The following is a 19436-nucleotide window of genomic DNA, read 5'->3' on the forward strand; positions in this document are numbered from 1 at the left end:
CAAAAAATTTTGTAAGGGGAAGACAAGATGTCACTGGAGTAGGCAGACGTACCAACACCCACCTCCCAGAACCAAAGTGAATTACAAACTAATTTTAAGAACTATCATCTGGAAAAACCAACTTTGGACTAAACTAAGAGGACTTTTCAACCAAGGAACACCGAAGAAGCCACACCGAGACTGGTAGGAAAAGCAGAAACGCGGAGAGGGCTGCCCAGCTCCCCGGAGTGAACAGCAGCCAGGAGAGACTCGTGTGGCAGGAAGTGAATTTAGCAGAGAGGGGAGGGTCCGGAATCCCAGGAACAAAGCCCCAGCCTGCAGCCCCAGAGCCTAGAAGAGGCGTATGGACAGTATTTAGCTAAAAACAAGTCAGGATACTGTTTGTGAGAAAAAAACTGATTTCTCAGAACCAGGATTCTTCTTAAAGGGACTGCGCAGAACACCTCTCTCACAATCACTCACCGGGGCTCCGGGGATCAGGGAGAGAGGAAAGGACCGGAGTAGCTAGAAGAGAGTGTAAAGTAGGAGGCATAGGGAGAAACATTTTGGGAGACAGCCACCCTAACCCCTGGGATGAGTCACTCCCCAAATCTGAAGTGAATATTTCCCCTGGAAACAGCAATATCAGCAAAGGGAAGCAGGACACCAGCCAAACAAGCTCTCCCACAGCACTCAGAGCACAGTCGCTTAGAAGGAGGGAGCTTTTGGGACTACAGAAGTGAGTGTTAGGGTCTGAGCTGCAGCGCCCCCATCCCACATGGCTGAGGGCTCACCAGAGAGCGGGCGGCGGAGGGACGCAGAAGCACAGTTCTGTTGGCAAGGGTGGAAGCCAGGTGGCCACCACTGAGCCCAGGTGTGAGCTCAGTCTTGCCCGGTAGGGGAGGAGGGGGCATGCAAAAGTGGTCAAGCCCAACTGCAGGTGGCCTGCAATACAGCCTGCGGGGGGAGGGGGACCATGGGAGGGGTGGAGACCAGCCCTTGAGCAAGGGCGCAGGAGCACAGCCTTGGCCCACCCACGGAATCGAGGCTTATAGCCTGACTTGGGAGCCAGCTCCTCCCATGGGGGTGGAGCCAAAAACCCAGAACAGGCAGAGTCCTGCTACTGACCATGGGCACACAGTCCCACCTGGCCTGTGGAGCCAAGGCTTGCAGCTGTCCCACGGGCAAGCTCCTCCTGCAAGGGTGGGGTGAAAGCCCAGAAACAGTTGGAGACCAGCAGCTGAGCAAAGGTACTCACCCCTGCCTTCAGGGCCGAGCATAACGCCACCCAAAGGGGCAGGGCAAAGGCCAAGGCCACCAAGACTTGTACATCCAAGCACGTAATTACAGCCATTCCCGTGAAGGAGAGGCAGAAACCACAGCAACCGCCCCAGTGGGCAGGCACTGGCAACGCCCATACCCAAATGCCCTAGGCAGCAACAGAAGAGGGGGTGGCAGGCCTACAGACAGACCATACCTAGGAAACAAAGGCCACACCCAGTGGACTCCAGTGACCAAAATCTTCCTTTACACAGAGAAAATGAGAAGGAAGAGATGTGCAACACAAATGAATCAAGAGAAATCCCCAGAAAAGGACCTGAATGAATCAGATACAACCAAATTACCAGATGCAAAGTTTAAAATAATGATTGTTAGGATGCTCAAAGATATTAGAACAACAATAGATAGTCATATGAACACCTAAATAAAGAGATAGCAAATATAAAAAAGGACATTGAAATAATAAAAAAGAATCAGTCAGAAATGACAAATACAATATCAGAAATGAAGAACACAATGGAAGGAATTAAAAGCAGGCTGGATGAAGCTGAGAATCAAATCAGCAAGTTAGAGGACAAGATAAATAAAGGCATGGAAGCAGAGCAGAAAAAAGAAAAGAGACTCAAAAAGTCTGAGGAAACTCTAAGAGAGCTCTGTGACAACATGAAGAGAAATAACATCTTCATCATACGGGTTCCTGAAGAAGAAGAAAAAGAACAAGGGATAGAGACTTTGTTCAAGCATATCATAGCTGAAAACTTCCCTCAATTAAGGCAGGAAAACATCTTACATGTTCAAGAAGCACAGAGAACTCCATTAAAGAGAAACCCAAAGAAATCAACACCAAGACATATCATAATTAAAATACCAAAGCTAAGTGATAAAGAGAAAATATTAAAAGCTGCTAGAGAAAAAAGGACTATCTTCTACAAAGGAGCCCCCATAAGGATGACTTCCGACTTCTCAACAGAAAAACTTGAGGCCAGAAGGGAAAGGCAAGAAATATTCAAAGTAATGCAGAACAAGAGCCTACAACCAAGACTACTTTATCCAGCAAGGCTATCACTTAAAATTGAAGGAGAAATAAAAAGCTTTTCAGACAAAAAAAAACTCAAGGAATTCACTATAACCAAACCAAGGCTGCAAGAAATGTTAAGGGGCCTGTTGTAAACAGATCAAAGGAGAAAAAGAATATAGCAAAAGAGGAATACAGTTTTAAAGAATAAAATGGCAATAAACAATTACATATCAATAATAACCTTAAATGTAAATAGATTAAATGATCTGATCAAAAGACATAGGGTAGCTGCGTATATAAGAAAACAGGACCCATACATATGCTGTCTACAAGAGACACACCTTAAAACAAAAGATGTACATAGACTGAAGATAAAGGGATGGAAAAAAATATTTCACATAAATGGAAATGAAAAAGGTGGGGTAGCAATACTTATATCAGACAAAATGGACTTTAAAACAAAGACTATAGTTAGAGATAAAAAAGGTCACTACACAATGATAAAGGGAGCAATCCAACAGGAAGATATAACCATTATAAATATCTATGCACCTAATATAGGAGCACCTAAATATATAAAGCAGACTTTGATGGATTTAAAGGGTGAGATCAACAGCAATACTATAATAGTAGGGCATTTCAATACTCCACTAACATCACTAGATAGATTCTCAAGAAAGAAACTTAACAAAGAAACAGCAAACTTAAAGGACATACTAGATCAACTCGATTTAATATATATCTTCAGAACCTTTCACCCTAAGGCAGCAGAATAGACATTCTTTTCAAGTGCTCATGGTACATTCTCTAGAATAGACCATATGTTAGGGCACAAAAGCGGTCTCAACAAATTTAAGAAGATTGAAATCATATCGAGCACTTTCTCTGATCACAATGGCATGAAACTAGAAATCAACCACAACAGAAAAACTGAAAAATACTCAAACACTTGGAAACTAAATAGCATGTTATTAAATAACGAATGGGTAAACAATGAGATGAAAGAAGAAATTTAAAAATTCCTAGAAACAAACGATAATGAGCATACACCAACTCAAAATTTATGGGACACAGCAAAAGTAGTCCTGAGAGGGAAGTTCATAGCATTACAGGCATACCTCAAAAAGCTAAAAAAGCTCAAATAAACAACTTGACTCTGCATCTAAAAGAACTAGAAAAAGAACAGCAAGTAAAGCCCAGAGCTAGTAGAAGGAAGGAAATAATAAAGATCAGAGCAGAAATAAATGACATAGAGGCTAAAGAAACAATACAGAGGATCAATGAAATCCAGAGTCGGTTCTTTGAAAAGGTAAACAAGATTGATGAACCTGTCACCAGACTCACCAAGAAAAAAAGAGAAAGGACTCAAATAAATAAAATTAGAAATGAGAGTGGAGAAATAACAACTGACACAACAGAAATACAAAATATTGTAAGAAAATACTATGAAGAACTGTACGCCAAAAAACTAGACAACTTAGATGAAATGGAAAAATTCCTTGAAACATATAATCTTCCAAAAATTAATCTGGAAGAATCAGAAAACCTAAACAGACCAATTACAACAAATGAGATTGAAACAGTTATCAAAAAACTCCCAAAAAAGAAAAGTCCTGGGCCTGATGGCTTCACAAGTGAATTCTACAAATATTCAAAGAAGAACTAACTCCTATCCTTCTCAAGCTATTTCAAAAAATTCAAGAGGAAGGAAGACTTCCAACCTCCTTTTATGAGGCAAGCATAATTCTGATTCCAAAACCAGGAAAAGACAACACAAAGAAAGAAAATTATAGGCCAATATCCCTGATGAATTTAGATGCTAAAATCCTCAACAAAATATTAGCAAACTGGATCCAGCAATACATGAAAAAAATCATACACCATGATCAAGTGGGATTTATTCTTGGGAGGCAAGGCTGGTATAATATTCACAAATCAATCAATGTGATTCATCACATAAACAAAAAGAAGGAGAAAAACCACATGATAATATCAATAGATGCAGAAAAAAAGCATTTGATAAAATCCAGCACCCATTCATGATCAAATCTCTCAGCAAAGTGGGAATACAGGGAACATACCTCAACATGATAAAGGCCATCTATGAGAGACCCACAGCCAACATCATACTCAATGGGCAAAAATTAAAAGCAATCCCATTAAGATCAGGAACAAGGCAGGGGTGCCCCCTATCACCACTCTTATTCAACATAGTTCTGGAAGTCCTAGCTGCAGCAATCAGACAAGAAAAAGAAATAAAAGGCATCCAAATTGGAAAAGAAGAAGTAAAACTATCATTATTTGCATATGATATGATATCGTATATAGAAAACCCTAAAGTTGCAGTCAAAAAACTACTAGACCTGATAAATGAATTCAGCAAGGTGGCAGGATATAAAATTAATACTCAGAAATCAGAGGCATTTTTATACACTAACAATGAACTGTCAGAAAGAGAAATTAAGGAAGCAATCCCCTTCACCATTGCAACCAAAAAAATAAAGTACCTAGGAATAAATTTAACCAGGGAGATTAAAGACTTGTACTCAGAAAATTATAAAACATTGATAAAAGAAATCAGGGAAGATACAAACAAGTGGAAGCATATATTTTGCTCATGGTTAAGAAGAATAAACATCATTAAAATGTCTATATTACCCTAAGCAATTTATAAATTCAATGCAATACCAATTAAAATACCAATGACTGACTTCAAAGATATAGAACACATATTACAAACATTTATATGAAACCAAAAGAGAACACGAATAGCCTTAGCAATCTTGAAAAGGAAGAATAAAGTGGGAGGTATCACACTTCCTGATATCAAGTTATACTACAAGGACATTGTACTCAAAACAGCCTGGTACTGGCATAAGAACAGGCATATAGATCAAGGGAACAGAACGGAGAACCCAGAAATAAACCCACACTTTTATGGACAACTGATATTTGACAAAAGAGGTAAGAGCATACATTGGAGTAAAGACAGCCTCTTCAACAAATGGTATTGGGAAAATTGGACAGCTACCTGCAAAAAATGAAACTAGACCACCAACTTACACTATTCACAAAAATAAACTCAAAATGTATAAAAAGACTTAAATGTAAGCCGTAAAACCATAAGCATCTTAGAAGAAAACATAGGCAGTAAGCTCTCTGACATCTCTCGCAGCAATATATTTGCTGATTTGTCTCCACAGGCAAGTGAAATAAAAGACAGGATAAACAAATGGGACTTCATCAAACTAAAAAGCTTCTGCACAGCTAAAGACAATAAGAACAGAATAAAAAGACAAACTACACAATGGGAGAATATATTTGACAATACGTCTGATAAGGGGTTAATAACCAAAATTTATAAAGAACTTGTAAAACTTAATACCAGGAAGACAAACAATCCAATCCAAAAATGGGCAAAAAAAGTGAACAGATACTTCTCCAAAGAGGACATACAGATGGCCAATAGGCATTGAAAAAATGCTCAACATCACTAATCATTAGAGAAATGCAAATTAAAACCACAATGAGATATTATCTCACACCAGTCAGAATGGCGTTCATCAACAAAACAACACACACTAAGTGCTGGCGAGGATGTGGAGAAAAGGGAACCCTCCTGCACTGCTGGTGGGAATGCAGACTGGTGCAGCCACTGTGGAAAACAGTATGAAGATTCCTCAAGAAATTAAAAATTGAACTGCCTTTTGACTCAGCTATCCCACTGTTAGGAATATACCGCAAGAATACCATAGCACTGTTTGAAAAGAAGAAATGCATCCCCATGTTTATGGCAGCATTGTCCACAATGCAAAGATCTGGAAACAGCCCAAGTGTCCATCAGTGGATGAGTGGATTAAAAAGCTTTGGTACATATATACTATGAAATACTACTCAGCCATAAGAAATGGTGACATCGGATCATTTACAACAACATGGATGGACCTTGATAACATTATACTGAGTGAAATAAGTAATCAGAAAAAACTAAGAACTTTTATGTTCCATACATAGGTGGGACTTAAAAATGAGACTCAGAGACATGGACAAGAGTGTGGGGGTTGCAGGGTGGGAGGGAGGAGAGGGAGGGGGTGGGGGAGGGTGGGCACAAAGAAAACCAGTTAGAAGGTGACAGAAGACAATTGGACTTTAGGTGATGGGAATGCAGCATAATCAAATGTCAAAATAACCTAGAGATGTTTTCTCTGAACATATGTACCCTGATTTATCAATGTCACCCCATTAAAATTAATAAAAAAAAATTTTGTAAGGACAAAAACAAGTGATAGTCGGAAGGTGCTAAGTCCAGGGAATAATGGTGGATGGGACAGAATTTCCCAGCCTAGTCTGCAATTTTTTGACGAGACCCCAAAGTAGCATGTGGCCTGGCATTATCATAATGCAGTATGGTGTTCTTCCTATTGAACATCGCCAGCCTCTTTTCTTGGACTGCTGTCTTTAAATTATTCAGTTGCTGACAATACTTCTCTGAATTGAGCTTTTCATTCGGTTTTAAAAGCTCATAATGTATTGGTCCTTGAATGTCCCACCATATACACAACATTCTTTTATTCAGAGTCAAATTTGGTTTAGAGGTGGAAGGGCTAGGTTTTCCAGGTTCACAATATGTCCTTTTCCTTATGCTGTTTTCGTAGGCAATCCACTTTTCATCCCCAGTTATCTGGTTCAAGAAGGGCTTGATTTTGTTCCGAGCAAGCAGAGATGTGCATATGACGACTCGATCATCCAAATTCTTCTGACTTAATTCATATGGCACCCATCTTGAATATTTCCACACCAATCCAATCTTCCGAATATGGTCCAAAATGGTTTGCTGAGCTGAATTAAGCCTTTCTACGATCTCCGATGTTGTCAGAAAAAGATCTTGCTCCAACATGGTCTTAACAACATCGTCATCGATCAAAGATGGTCGCCCAGAACGTGGCTTATCAGAAAGGTCGAAATCACCTGTTTAGAATTTTTCAAACCATCTTCTGCATGTCCTATCAGAAACTGTATCTTCACCAAACACTTTCAATAAATTTCTACATGCTTCTGTAGCATTTCTTCCTTGTTGAAATTCGTAAAAATTACAGTGGCGTAAATAAACTTTATCAGTAGCCATGGGTACACTATCGCTTCACACATAAGACTAACGTGAATCAACTTTTAGTTAATTTGCTACATCAGTATGTATACATTAAGTGATAAAAATAGAGAGGCACACATGCACCAAATAAACATGTGCTTACGTGTCGAAACTTGTTGTGATAGAAACGGACAGAACTTTCCGGTAGACCTGATATATATATATATATATCAGGTCTATATATATATAAAAGGCTGCCTTCTAAAAGGGCCAATTATTTTAAGTGTGTGTGCATGCACACACAAGTGATATGTGTGTGTACATGTTTGTTTATGCTATCACCATGCAGCTTTATGTATGGCAATCTAGTATTTCTTTCTTTTTCTAGAGACCTCAGGATCTAGAAAACCTTTTGGTATACTAATTAGGGTCATAAAAATAAGCTTAGGCCTCCATTAACTGATTCTGGAGGAGCTGCTTTCCCCTTGAGCTGCTTACCAGTTAATTTGGGGACATAATAATAGAGCTTTCAAACGAGCAAGCTCCACGTCCCGCCTAGGAGCTTTTACAAAATGATCCTGTTCCAATCACAGTTCAGTGTGGAAAACACCACACACGTCAAGGGAAACATTTTGAGTGTTTTGACATGTATATTGCAATTTAAGAAGAAACACTTTACCAGACTCCTGGTTGGGGAGATAACTCCAATTGTAGCCATCACGCACTGGCAATAAGCGTATGCCGACTCACCGCGGCCACCATCTGCCCAGGGCCCTTCCTCCTCATTCTTCAAGCCCACACAGCTAGCATGCTGGGTGTTGTTTCTCAATAGCTCTTTAGCCAAGGATATATGTGGTTCAGAAGTATTGTTGATATAGTTCTGATGAGCTGGGTCTTGTTTCTAGAAATCATATTTAGTTGTCAAACAGTATGACAGTCAGGTTTTGAAGATTTAAATCAATATATTTCAAAGTTTTAATGGATCAAGTTTCACTTAAATGATAAGGGCAACACTGAAGTTACTATGGAGATAAAAATCATTGCTCAGTAGACTATTTTGTTCTTCTATAACCTTAAAATGTTGTGCAATGGGCAACTGCATTAAAAATATTATGGAACAGATCTTGTATGTTAATGACTACAAAACAAAACACTTCCGTTACACAATAAACATGGAAGAAAAAACTAAGGCAGCCACCTGCACATTTGCAAACACTATGACCATGTTACAACCCAATCATCCAATTTGTCCAATAGGACAATCCATTCCCACCACTGCAGAATGGACCCTTCAGTAGTCACCTAAGTAGGACTAGTAGACAAGGAAAAAAAAACCCTAAAGTACAATTATTCACCTGGTTATTTCTGCCCTAAGTTTCTAGAATGAGTGTTTCTCTTCCAGTATATGTCCTCTTCTGTCCCTAACCATGATCCCACTGCTACTTGAAAAAGACCTTTACTGGCTCTAACAGCTTTCCTTCTTCCTATTTTTTAAATCTTTCTTTCCAGTCTCAGACTTCCAGGTTGAATGGACTTGGAAGTTTGCCACTTCCCTCTGCTTAGACTCCAGATTTTTAGCAATAACACACCCTCAACCCCCTACCAGCCGGCGTTCAGCCCACTCCTCTTCCACATTTCTAATGCTGGGCCGGGCTGCCTTTCCCGGCCTCTCCGTAGCTTCTCCCACTACCTCCTACCCCCAGATTTTCAAGATTCCCTCCTTCCCTGACCTTAGGACCTATCTGGCTTCTCCACTACTTTTCTGCCACATTCTCTCGGATAGCTCCTCCTTCCTCCTATCACTGATGTTACCTAGGGCTCACTTCTAAGGCCTTTCCACTCTTCATATTTACCTACTCTGATGACTATGCCTCTCCATGGGACCAGCCCATAAAACCAGCCGGTGTCTTCAGCTGTAAGGGACACTCCTGAGCTAGGTACCCTGATAACAGTGGTGATACTATGTTGCTTCAGTTTGCAGAGAAGGTTCATTTATGTCATTCCACTGAATGATCAGAACATCCCACAAGATGGGTATCACCGTGGTATTGCTGTGTTCTCCAGCAGGGTTGTCCCTCAGGTAGGGCCTTTATGGACAGAAATGCCTCTTCCTGTGTCCTGACTGATGTTTTTCCTGCTGAAGAGAAGCCACTACCATAGTGTAGATTACAGAACCGCTTATCATGACCCAGCTGTCAAGGTCCTATTAAAGACTCAGCAGTTAAGAGCTCAGGGCCCTGGACAGTAACAGGAGGTAAGTACACAGATGGTCAGGAACTTGGCTCCAAATCTCACATACACCGGACTCCATCCCTACTCCTGACATTTCTTAACTGTGTGGCCTTTAACTATACTTTGTTTTCTTCATCGGTAAAATAAAGACCACAAATAACTCAGAAGATTGTTATAAACTAACTGGAACATATAAATTGCCTGGCATATACAAAGGGCTCAAGTAAATGATGGATATCCTTGTTCTAACTTCATAAACCTTTACCTCAGAGTCTTTGGCTCCTTCCAAAACATCACTGAGAACTTGTATGTATTCAGTTGCACCTTTAAGGATATCAACTTTGCTAGGCTTCCTGCTTTGAGGAAGAAATGGCACCAGTGCCTTCAGTTTGGCAAAACCTCGGTTGAGATTTTTTATCTGGAAAACAAAAAGGCACAGTGAGGCACAGGGGAGCTAATTTGTACAGACATCCCCCAAAACCACAGAAGGTTTTGAAGACTCATTTCCACAGCTTGTCCGGTAGGAAGCTAAGCAGGCCCATGCCAGAGTCACGGCTCCATGGCAGTAGTCCCTGGCAAAGAAGAGGAGAGGGAATGACATAAACTCAACACTGTGAGTGAACAGGCTGGAAGGGATGTCTGTGTTCACTTGATCTCCTCCTCTTCCTCTGAGAACATACCCACTGCACTGTCATATAGGCAATAGGGGGCGTGGCCAAAAGCTCTGAGTCAATACAGGGAGATTTAAAGCCCGGTGCTACCATTTAGCTTTACAAGAGTATGTAGGATACTTCATATCAACAAGCCTTGGCTTGTTTTTCTGCACAGTGAAAAATATCCACCTGTAGCTTTTTTGTTATTACTTTTCAACTTCTTGCCTGGCTGAGTTGTGGATTTAGAGTGTTAAGAGTCCAGAGAAGAGTCTGCATGATGGTGATACTTGAATGGTAAAATGAGATGCCTTTTTTTTTTATCTGCAGGCTCTAATTCTTTAGCTCCAAAGCCCAAAACTCTGATGATCACCCTGTAGGGGACACCCCTGAAAGACCTGGCTCCCACTATACCCTAAAGCCAATACACTCACTTATGTAGCAAGCCCTCTTCCACCCCACATCAAAGTGGACTATGGACATAGCCTATTCACAGCAGAATACAATGACCAAAAAACATATGAAAATACTGAACTTTAGTAATCAAAAAAATACAAATTATAACAAAAATTAGATACCATTTTTTCTTGTACCAACCTGGTAACATTTGTTTTGTTTTGCTGCTGTTACCCAGTATGGAGGATAAAAAAGGGGATAAAATAAGTAACTTCTCTAGAAGTTATTGCAATTGGACAACTTGAATCAAAAGTTGAGGTTGTATATATCACCATAATTCTACATCTAGCATTTTATCCTAAAGCAATGAACAGACACGCACATAGATTTATGTACCGGTAAGAAACTGCAGAAAGCATACATGCCCCACAATGGAAGACTGGACAAGGTATGGTCCATTTCTAAGTCAGTCTATGCAGTCAAAAACTGCTCTTTGAAAGAATGTTTAAGAATATGAGGAAATGCTTTTGATAATGTTAAGTGAAAAAAAAATAAAGATATGTACTAGATGATCACAATTTTGTAAAATTATATATACACACACATAACTAGAGAAAAGACTAGGAGCATATACATAAGAATGATAGTTCACAGTCATTAGATTTGTGTTCTGGGTATTTCTGTTCCCTATTTAGTCATTTCTATATTTTCTGGGTGTATGAATTGTATCATTATAAAAAATAAAGGTCATTAGTTTTAAAATAGTGGATAACATCAGGACCAATTCTCTGCAGAAAGTGATTCCTTCCTGGTAGGAAGGCCCACATAAAATGCAAAATACTGGTTCAGAATCTTGTTTAAGGGCCACACCATCACATCAGATCACAGGGTTATTTTCATGAAGAGTCTAGTGCCTGGTAAAATCATGCTTCTCCACTCTGGCAATTTTCCCAACTTTCCCTTAAGTCTTCTACTCTTCCTTGGTCCATTCTTAACACACCCTTTCCTGCATTAAGCTCCTAGTTGATTCAAGGGGGCTACACTTCCAAGGGGCCAGGTGTGGAGGAACAGGTCCCAGCAAAACTTCCTCCTCAAATACCAGCCTAAATGTAAGCCCCTGACTTTTCCACCACTTCCCTCCCCTCTCTGGGATTCTCCTCTGCTGCAACCCAATTCAAAGACTGCAAAGGAACCAGAGGAGACCAGATCTGACAAGTTTGGGGCCTGAGCCTAGTTAGAAATACTAAAAACTACCAGCAGATGCCGCTCCTACTAAGGCCCACAAGACCATTCGGGTTGGCGATTTAGCTGGAGCCCAGCCCGACTGGGGAAATGGGCACCTTTTCTCTCTCGGCAGGGGGTCGACTGGGAATCTGGATGCACACTGGGGCGTTGTTTTTGTTTGTTTGCTTAAAGTAAAGAGTAACTTCCATTAGGCCCGTTCACCCCATTTGTGCTTCGAGGCAGAAATGCAGAGCACAGGGGAAAGGAGTGGTGAGAGCCCTGCGCCCCAAGCATCCACCCAGCATGCTTGGTTGTGAGATTTAAGCTCAATTCCCGTGCTCTATGTAAGCTTTTAAAAGCACTTGCCAAGGCGGGACCTTTTCTAAGTTGTCAGGAGCCCCTCAGCTCTCCCCAGACGTGTTATTGCGCAAGTGCAAATCCAGATAGGTTAGGTGCCCATCCCAGGAGCCACAGGGTGGAGAGTAGCAAGACACCAGCCGGCCCTCAGGAGACCAAAGTCGCCTCCGGGCCTGAGGGTGGGCGGCGAGTGGGTGCCCCGGGGCCTGACCAGGAATTCGGAGGTGGGTAGCCTGTATGGTAGGAGTGGGGAGGAAGTCATTCCCGTCCAGATGCGAGGTCGTGGGGCCGAGCCACGTGGCCTTGGGGACCCGCGCGGGACAGGGCGCTCACCCGCTCGCGCTCCTTGGCGTTGGCCACGCGCCGCCGCTCCAGCACCAACTGGAGGTCCTCGGTAGACGAGTAGCGGCCGGAGGGCAGGCGCTTGAGCCGGCAAATAGCGGCCAGCTGCGGCAGTGGCCCGAACTGCTCCCGCAGCACGTCCTCCAGCACTTCGGCCGCCGGGGTGGCGAGGGAGCTGGGCACAGCGTCCATGGCGGTGCAGCGGGCCCAGGAGCCTCGCGGGCCTTTCATCGGGGGCACCTGGGGCCACACGAGGCCGCGAGGCCGTGGGGGCGGGGCCTGGACCACCTGCGCCGGTTCCGCTCACTCACTACAAACCGGTCCCGCTCTCTGGAAGCCGGTAACAAGCTGCACCGGTGATTATGTTATGCAGTGGATTACAGGTTCTCAAATTTAGCTGCACTCTGGAATCGCCTACTTAGTTTTGTTTGTTTGTTTGCTTACTTGCTTGTTTTAATCCACTTGCTTGGGTTGGGACCTGAGCTCTAATAAATGCATTCACATGTATGTAATACACATATATACATATATACTGCTCACAAAAATTAGAGGATATCTCAAAATGAATATGAAGCGATAAAAAAAGAAGCATTTGATTTTTTTTATTAAACAAGAACATCAGAAAAGCAAACAAGTCAAAGAAAGTTCGATTATGCAAATGAGATAAAAACCAACTTTTATTTCATTGGTGAAAATGCACTGTACAAAAGGCTGAAAGTACTGGAGCATCTGCACATTCCCTGATCCCTTAATTTTTGTGAGCAGTGTACCTTTGTGGGGCAGCTGTGTTAGGCTGGCTCAGAGAGTTACGGGCTGTAAGCACTTTTCCTGATTGGTGAATGGGTGCGTAGCAGCGCCAGGTCTGTACCTCCTATATTAGGCTATGGGTGCTTGCGCTCCGAGAGGTGGGGGATTGCAGATGCGCGCGATTCCCTGCCCGCCACTGTGAGGGACCATTTTGCTGTTTGTGTGCCTAAGAGAGGGTTTCCCCCTGCCTGTGTGCTTGCCCTCTGTTGTGGGACTTTATTAAACGGAATGGCTCAAACCTTTCTGGCTCCGCAGTTTTTTTACTGTCTCCCCAATCCATTGTGGACCTACCTGGCCTCTGCCACCTGCCTTACAACATTTACGAGAAAAAATTCATGGCTACACATAAAAGTTTTAAAAACTTCCTTATGAAGTAAAAGTTGCCAGAGCAGTAATGAAGAGGTCCCATATCCCGCCCCCTAGAATCTCCTTGATAATTCCATCACCCTCTTTCTACCCTTTCTCTCTACAAACATTCCTATTTGCATTATTCTTTCCCTAGAGCATTTTCTCTGTCTTGCCCTGTGTTAATGGCCTTGACAGTGGCGAAGAATAGAAGCCTTTCAGTCCCTGACTGGGTTGCTCAATGGTTAAATCATCTTTCAGGCGTGATAAGGCCATGGCTTTCATTCCAAGTCAGAGCATGTATCAGAAGCAACCATGAGCATACAACTAATGGAACAACTAAGTGGAATGACCAGTTGATGCTTCTCTCTCTCTCTCTCTCTCTCTCTCTCCCTCTCTCTCCCTCTCATTCTCCTCCTCCCCCTGCCACTCTCCCTCCTCCTCCCCTTTTCTGTTCTCTTCCAACTCCTCCTCCTCCTTCTTTTCTGTCTCTCTCTCTCTCTCAAGTCAATGGGAGGGGAAAAAAAGAATAGAAGCCTTTCATTCTGTAGGCTGCCCCTCAACATGAGGGACAATGTTTACTCATGTCCAGACCCAGATTGTGCCCTCTTGGCAAGAACTCCACAGAAAAGATGGTGGGCTTTTCTCAGCGCATCATATCAGGGCATACATGATGGTGGCATGATGTCCCACCACTGGTAATGTTACCTTGATCACCTGGTTAAGGTGGTGCCTGCCGGGTTCTGTCACCATAAATTAAATACTTTTCCTTTAAATAGATAGGATAAATATTTTGTGAGGCAGGTTCCTTAGCATACATTGCTGACTCCTGCCTAATTAACCACTATTCTGATAATTGCCAAATGGTTAGCATCTTACTGTTGGGGAGAGCTTTCCATTCTTCCCATTTATTCATTTTGAATTCATCAGCATGGTCTCATGGATTTCTATCAATAAACTGTAATGCATTCATATTATTACTTATTTTAATGCTTAAATTGTCACAGATTTGGCCTGTGGGAGGCCCTTCAGGCTGGCTCCTCAGCCCTTTTGACATGACCCCACCACTCTCTGAGCACTTTTTTACTCGTGCCAGACGCTTCCTGAGTTTTTTTAGCCCCAGCCTGGAAATAGTCAATTCTCCATTTACTGGAATATAGGATTTAAAAACCAAGATTGGATGCTTGCTTGTTTACTCCTTTTGGGAAGCCATTGCTTCTAAGTTATTTTGCAGACCAAAAAAAAACAAACAACAAACAAAAACATATTCACAAAAGCATACATACACACACAGCTGTATCTATCTCTCTGTGTCTGTAGATAGGTAGATGTATGTAAAAAGTGTGAGTTCACACTAATACTTTCGATTCCAGTCCAACACTAGTTTCTCCCTAGTTTCCCCCTTTCCTTATTTGTAACTCCCTCTCTAATAGTGAGAAACCTGACTTTGAGTATCCTCTGTTTACTTATATATTTGCTGAATTTCATTATATAAACTATTTCCTAGCCACATCAGCCACCTGCTTGGCCCCTATCTCCTCCTCCTCAGCCCCCACCGTGCATCATGGCACCGCCTCTGCATCATGGCGTCATGGCACTGCATCATGGCGGGCCTGGGAATGCGAGGGATGGTCCACACACCCCTTCTTCTTTATTGCTTGCATTTTTCATATCAGGCATGAGTCACGTCTATACTTTTTGAAATATAAATATATAGTTTTACTAAATGTATTGGTTTTTAAGATGGATATTTTATTTTAATATACTGTATATCTTATATAGTTTTAAAGTCCACTTTAAAATGTATTTTTGTTTGCTCTAAGCTATTTTGGTATTGTCTGTTGGGAAGAAGAGGGAAGGCAACAGGAGCCTAATGTGTAGGACTGAAGCTAAAAATGGTAATCATTTACTCATTTACTTAACTTTCCTTAAGAATCAAAAAGAACATTATTAACATTATTCTGTTTTATTGCCAAACACTTGAGTGGACCAGCTGGTGTGCATCAGGAACCTAGGGTGAAAACTTCAGACTTTATTCTTTCAGATTTGCTTCCCTCCATCAACTCCAACTATAACTTTTGGCTGTTAGATTCCTCCATTGAACTATCTGTTCTGAAGGAGTTGGAGGTGAGTTGTTACATCTGATAGGGATTTTGTGCCAATACCTTGCCATCACCCAAAAACTCAATGGTCTAACGAACAAAAAAGCTTATTTCTCCTTCCTCTAACAGAGTGAATGGCGTAAGTCAGCATTGCAACTCTGCCCCTCATGGTCTCTTAGGGACATAGCTTCTTTCCAAATCATGCTCCTCCATCATTGTTCCTGCTATCATTTCCAAAAATGGAGCTGGTGTCCAGGAGGGACCAAGTCTTGGCAGCAACAAGACCATTCACCCTAGACCTTGGAGCAGGATCAGAAACTCTTCTAGGTATACCATGTAGATGCCAAAGAATATAGTTCTGAGATTTAGGAGCTTACACAAGCATTGGGAGGACTGGAGGAACAGGGGAGCCCTGAGGTCAAGAACACACCACCAAACCTGCAGACCAGAGAGCAAGGACCCAATGCTCCTGCAGCTGCCACTCAGCCCTGCAAAGCTGGGAAGGGGCCCTGGAACAATGCTGCAGAGAAAGTTCCCACCTCCTGGCTTGTCCACAGGAAATAGACAAGAGAACAGAAAGGTGTGCTCTGCCTCACTTCCAAATAGCCATCTCACACAACTGTTTCTATTTAAATCACCTTAATTGGCATCCAGAAGCCTGGGCCTCTGCAATGCAGAAAGGCACCATGGAATAAAGGAGCAGGGATGGAGGTTGGGAGAGCCAATCCATGTTATCTTCCACCCTGAGACACAGAGAAATTGCTCCTTGCTCCATCTCACACCCCAGTAGGTTCACTTCATAAACCTTTGCCTGTTCCTTACCCTGAGGTCCCACTGGAGGAGCGCTCCCTCCTACATCTGCCATCCTGGGTGCGCTCGGCAGCCCTCCATCACACCAACCAGACTGAGGCTCAGTCTCCTTTCCTCTCCTTAGCTCAGTCAAGACACAGAAGAGCTGCTAAACAACAGCTTTTGTAAGAGAATGAAAGAAATGACATTTTTAAAAGGGATCAGAGACTTCAAAGAGACAAGTCTGTACTGCTCAGAACTCCTATCAAAACTAACTTGGCAATACTGTTATTCATATTCACATAAATTTGTAGTATTATTATTATAAATGACTTATTACATAGTATGAGCATTTTATCTCACTATATTTCTGGGAATTAGATTTAACTCCCATTGTACAGATGAGAACATTGGTGCCAGAGAAGTTGAGTGACTAGCCAAGATCATGCTGCTGGTCAGTGGCAGAGCCAAGCCCAGAGCTCAGGTTTGCTGTCTCCACTGTAGTTCTTTTTTCTCGAGGTCTGAGTGCACTCCCTCCTTAGGACACTGGGCTCGGCCCCACACTTCCGGTTGACCTGGTCCCCTGGAACACAGACCCTGCTTCTCTCTCAAGGTTCTCCTTGCCATGTCCCGTGCCTCACTTCCCTTGAGGCTCTTCCTCCCCCACCCCCACTGGGCACGAGCTGGGGTCAATCCTGGCCACAGCACCAGCAGGATTAACAGTGGGTCAGAAGTGCTTCTTGGCCTAGAGGAGAGAAGAGAAACAGACCCCCAGGCTTTGTCCTCAGGAAGCTAGAAAGGTCATTTCCTCACAGGGACCCTCAGCTCAACTCCTCCTAGTGTATGCCACCATGTTTCAATGCTGAAAGGTGCCTGGCAGCCTCACAAAGGGGTAGGTGGAAGCTTAGAGCCCCATGGGCTATGAGTCTCCCAGAAAAGCTGAGACTTAGACAAGGTCCCATGGTTAGTTGTGGGTCAGAAGGAGGAACTTCTATAGCACAAGGGTTCATGGAAACTTTGGGCAAGTCATTCGGACTCTAGGCCTCATCTTACCATCTGTAAAGTGGAGATTATATTAATAGTAGAACCTTCCTCGGAGTTGTAGTGAGGAGTCAGGCCATTGGCATAAGAGTAACAGCTAACACTTGTCTAGAGGGATCCATGTGCCACATACCATTCTAAACTTGTTATATTCAATAACTTTATTAAGCCACACAGTGCCCTCAAGAGGAAGGTACTCTAATTTTTTCACAGAAGGAGAAATGATACCCAAAATCAGGTAACTGTTTTTCACAGCTAGAAAGGGGCAAAACTGGAATTGGACCCAGACAGTCTGGCCACAGAGCCTGGGTCTAGAATCACCGATCTCTCCTGCCTCGTGTAACTCCCACTATACTGTAAGGATGGCTACATAGCAGAGATGATTTATAAACCAGATAGAATATCCAGAAACTCAGCTATTGTACAGACACATCCTAAGTGACTCGTAAAGAGGGATGTCCTGAGCAACAGTGCAAAAGCTGCAGTCGGAGCCAGTTGAGAGGACACTGGGGGACAGGGCTCAGTCCCCACAGCTTGGTAGCAGATTTATTAAGAAAAGCTCACTGGGGCCACCTTGAAGAAGGCCTAGAATCCCAGTCCTGGGATTGGGATAGCTGATAGCTGGGAATGGGAAGTGCCTGTCAGACATAATAAGAAAGGTAAGATTATAACAAAAGCAGGGGCGTAGGTGAGATTCAAAAAGAAGCAGGGTACAGGCTGCTTTGGATTGGATAATGGGAGCTAAGAGGCACATCTGTGCTGTGAATACCCTGCTGCATGGGCCCTTGTCTTGAAGGAGGAAGCTTATTGAGACTCAGCTGGCAGGTCCCTTTTCTATTTTAAATCACCCTTCCCAAGAGCAACCCAGGCTTCCTTGCTCTTCTGTGAAATTCCCTAGGGCCAGGGTCTTTCGTTGATGCAGGGGTCCTTGGGGTTGGCTGGTTTTGAGCTGCAGGAAGAGCTAGCAGCAAATAGAGGTTGAGCCACTTATAAGTGGCCCTTAGAAGTGAGAGCAATACAAAAGGAGAAAGGCTTTCTGGTAGGCACAGTGTAAGCATACTGGGGGGATTGGGCCCTGGCCCGGGCCCAGATGTGGGTACAGTATATGGAAGCCAGTGTTGTAAGAAATCAGGAACATGAAGGGCTGGGCGTTAGTAGAGGATACTCAGAGTTGCTGACTGTGAGCATCAATACATTTTTCTCTAAACTAGTGACTTTCATTATCCTCAAAATGATGTGTCATCTTCTTTCAGAATATATTAACTCTCCTGACTAAGAAATTGTCCCCTGCCCCTAGAAAACCAGGCCTGGGAGGTTGTTTCGTGACAACAAAGAAGACTGTGCTTTCCTCTCCCTACACTAGAGTCAGGCTCTCCCCTAAAGCCAGCGTAACCCCAGCCTCTGTCAGGTTGGGCCCGCATCTCCAGAAAGACTGGAAACCATGGCTCTGGGACAAAAGGCTATGAGCATCAAGGTGCCAAGAGCACACCCCATGTGGTGACAGTTGTCTGTCACAGCCTGCTACTGCCACCAACACAATCGATGGTCACCAAGAGGGTCAGCTGTACAAGGTTTCCACAGCAGAGGCAGGGTGGGGCAGGCTCTCCAGGGTGACAAGCTGACCACCCCACCCCCACCCCCAGGACATCTGAGGACTCCACTCTGTCTCCTCAGATGGCTCCACTCAATCTGTAGACAACAGTAATTCCTCTGCCCTTCTGAAACCTTCTTAGGGAAATTGCAGTTTTCGGAACCTCCTCCCAAGGAGACAAAGGGCCAGCCAG

At 43.1% G+C, this 19436-nt stretch overlaps 1 protein-coding gene across 1 annotated transcript in view; it reads right to left on the minus strand.

Annotated features, from left to right (window-relative positions):
* FIGLA (folliculogenesis specific bHLH transcription factor) overlaps nucleotides 1–12760 on the minus strand; it is a 32721-nt gene extending 19961 nt beyond the window's left edge. The window contains exons 1-3 of the mRNA XM_066266473.1: nucleotides 12560–12760; nucleotides 9865–10017; nucleotides 7985–8268 (exon numbers count right to left, since the gene is read on the minus strand). Of these exons, the coding sequence (XP_066122570.1) occupies nucleotides 7985–8268; nucleotides 9865–10017; nucleotides 12560–12760 (638 nt within the window). The remainder of the gene's footprint in view (nucleotides 1–7984; nucleotides 8269–9864; nucleotides 10018–12559) is intronic.
* Nucleotides 12761–19436: the final 6676 nt, after the last annotated feature.

The sequence above is a fragment of the Saccopteryx bilineata genome, chromosome 3 (genome assembly GCF_036850765.1).
Source record: "Saccopteryx bilineata isolate mSacBil1 chromosome 3, mSacBil1_pri_phased_curated, whole genome shotgun sequence".
NCBI classification, from domain to species: domain Eukaryota; kingdom Metazoa; phylum Chordata; class Mammalia; order Chiroptera; family Emballonuridae; genus Saccopteryx; species Saccopteryx bilineata.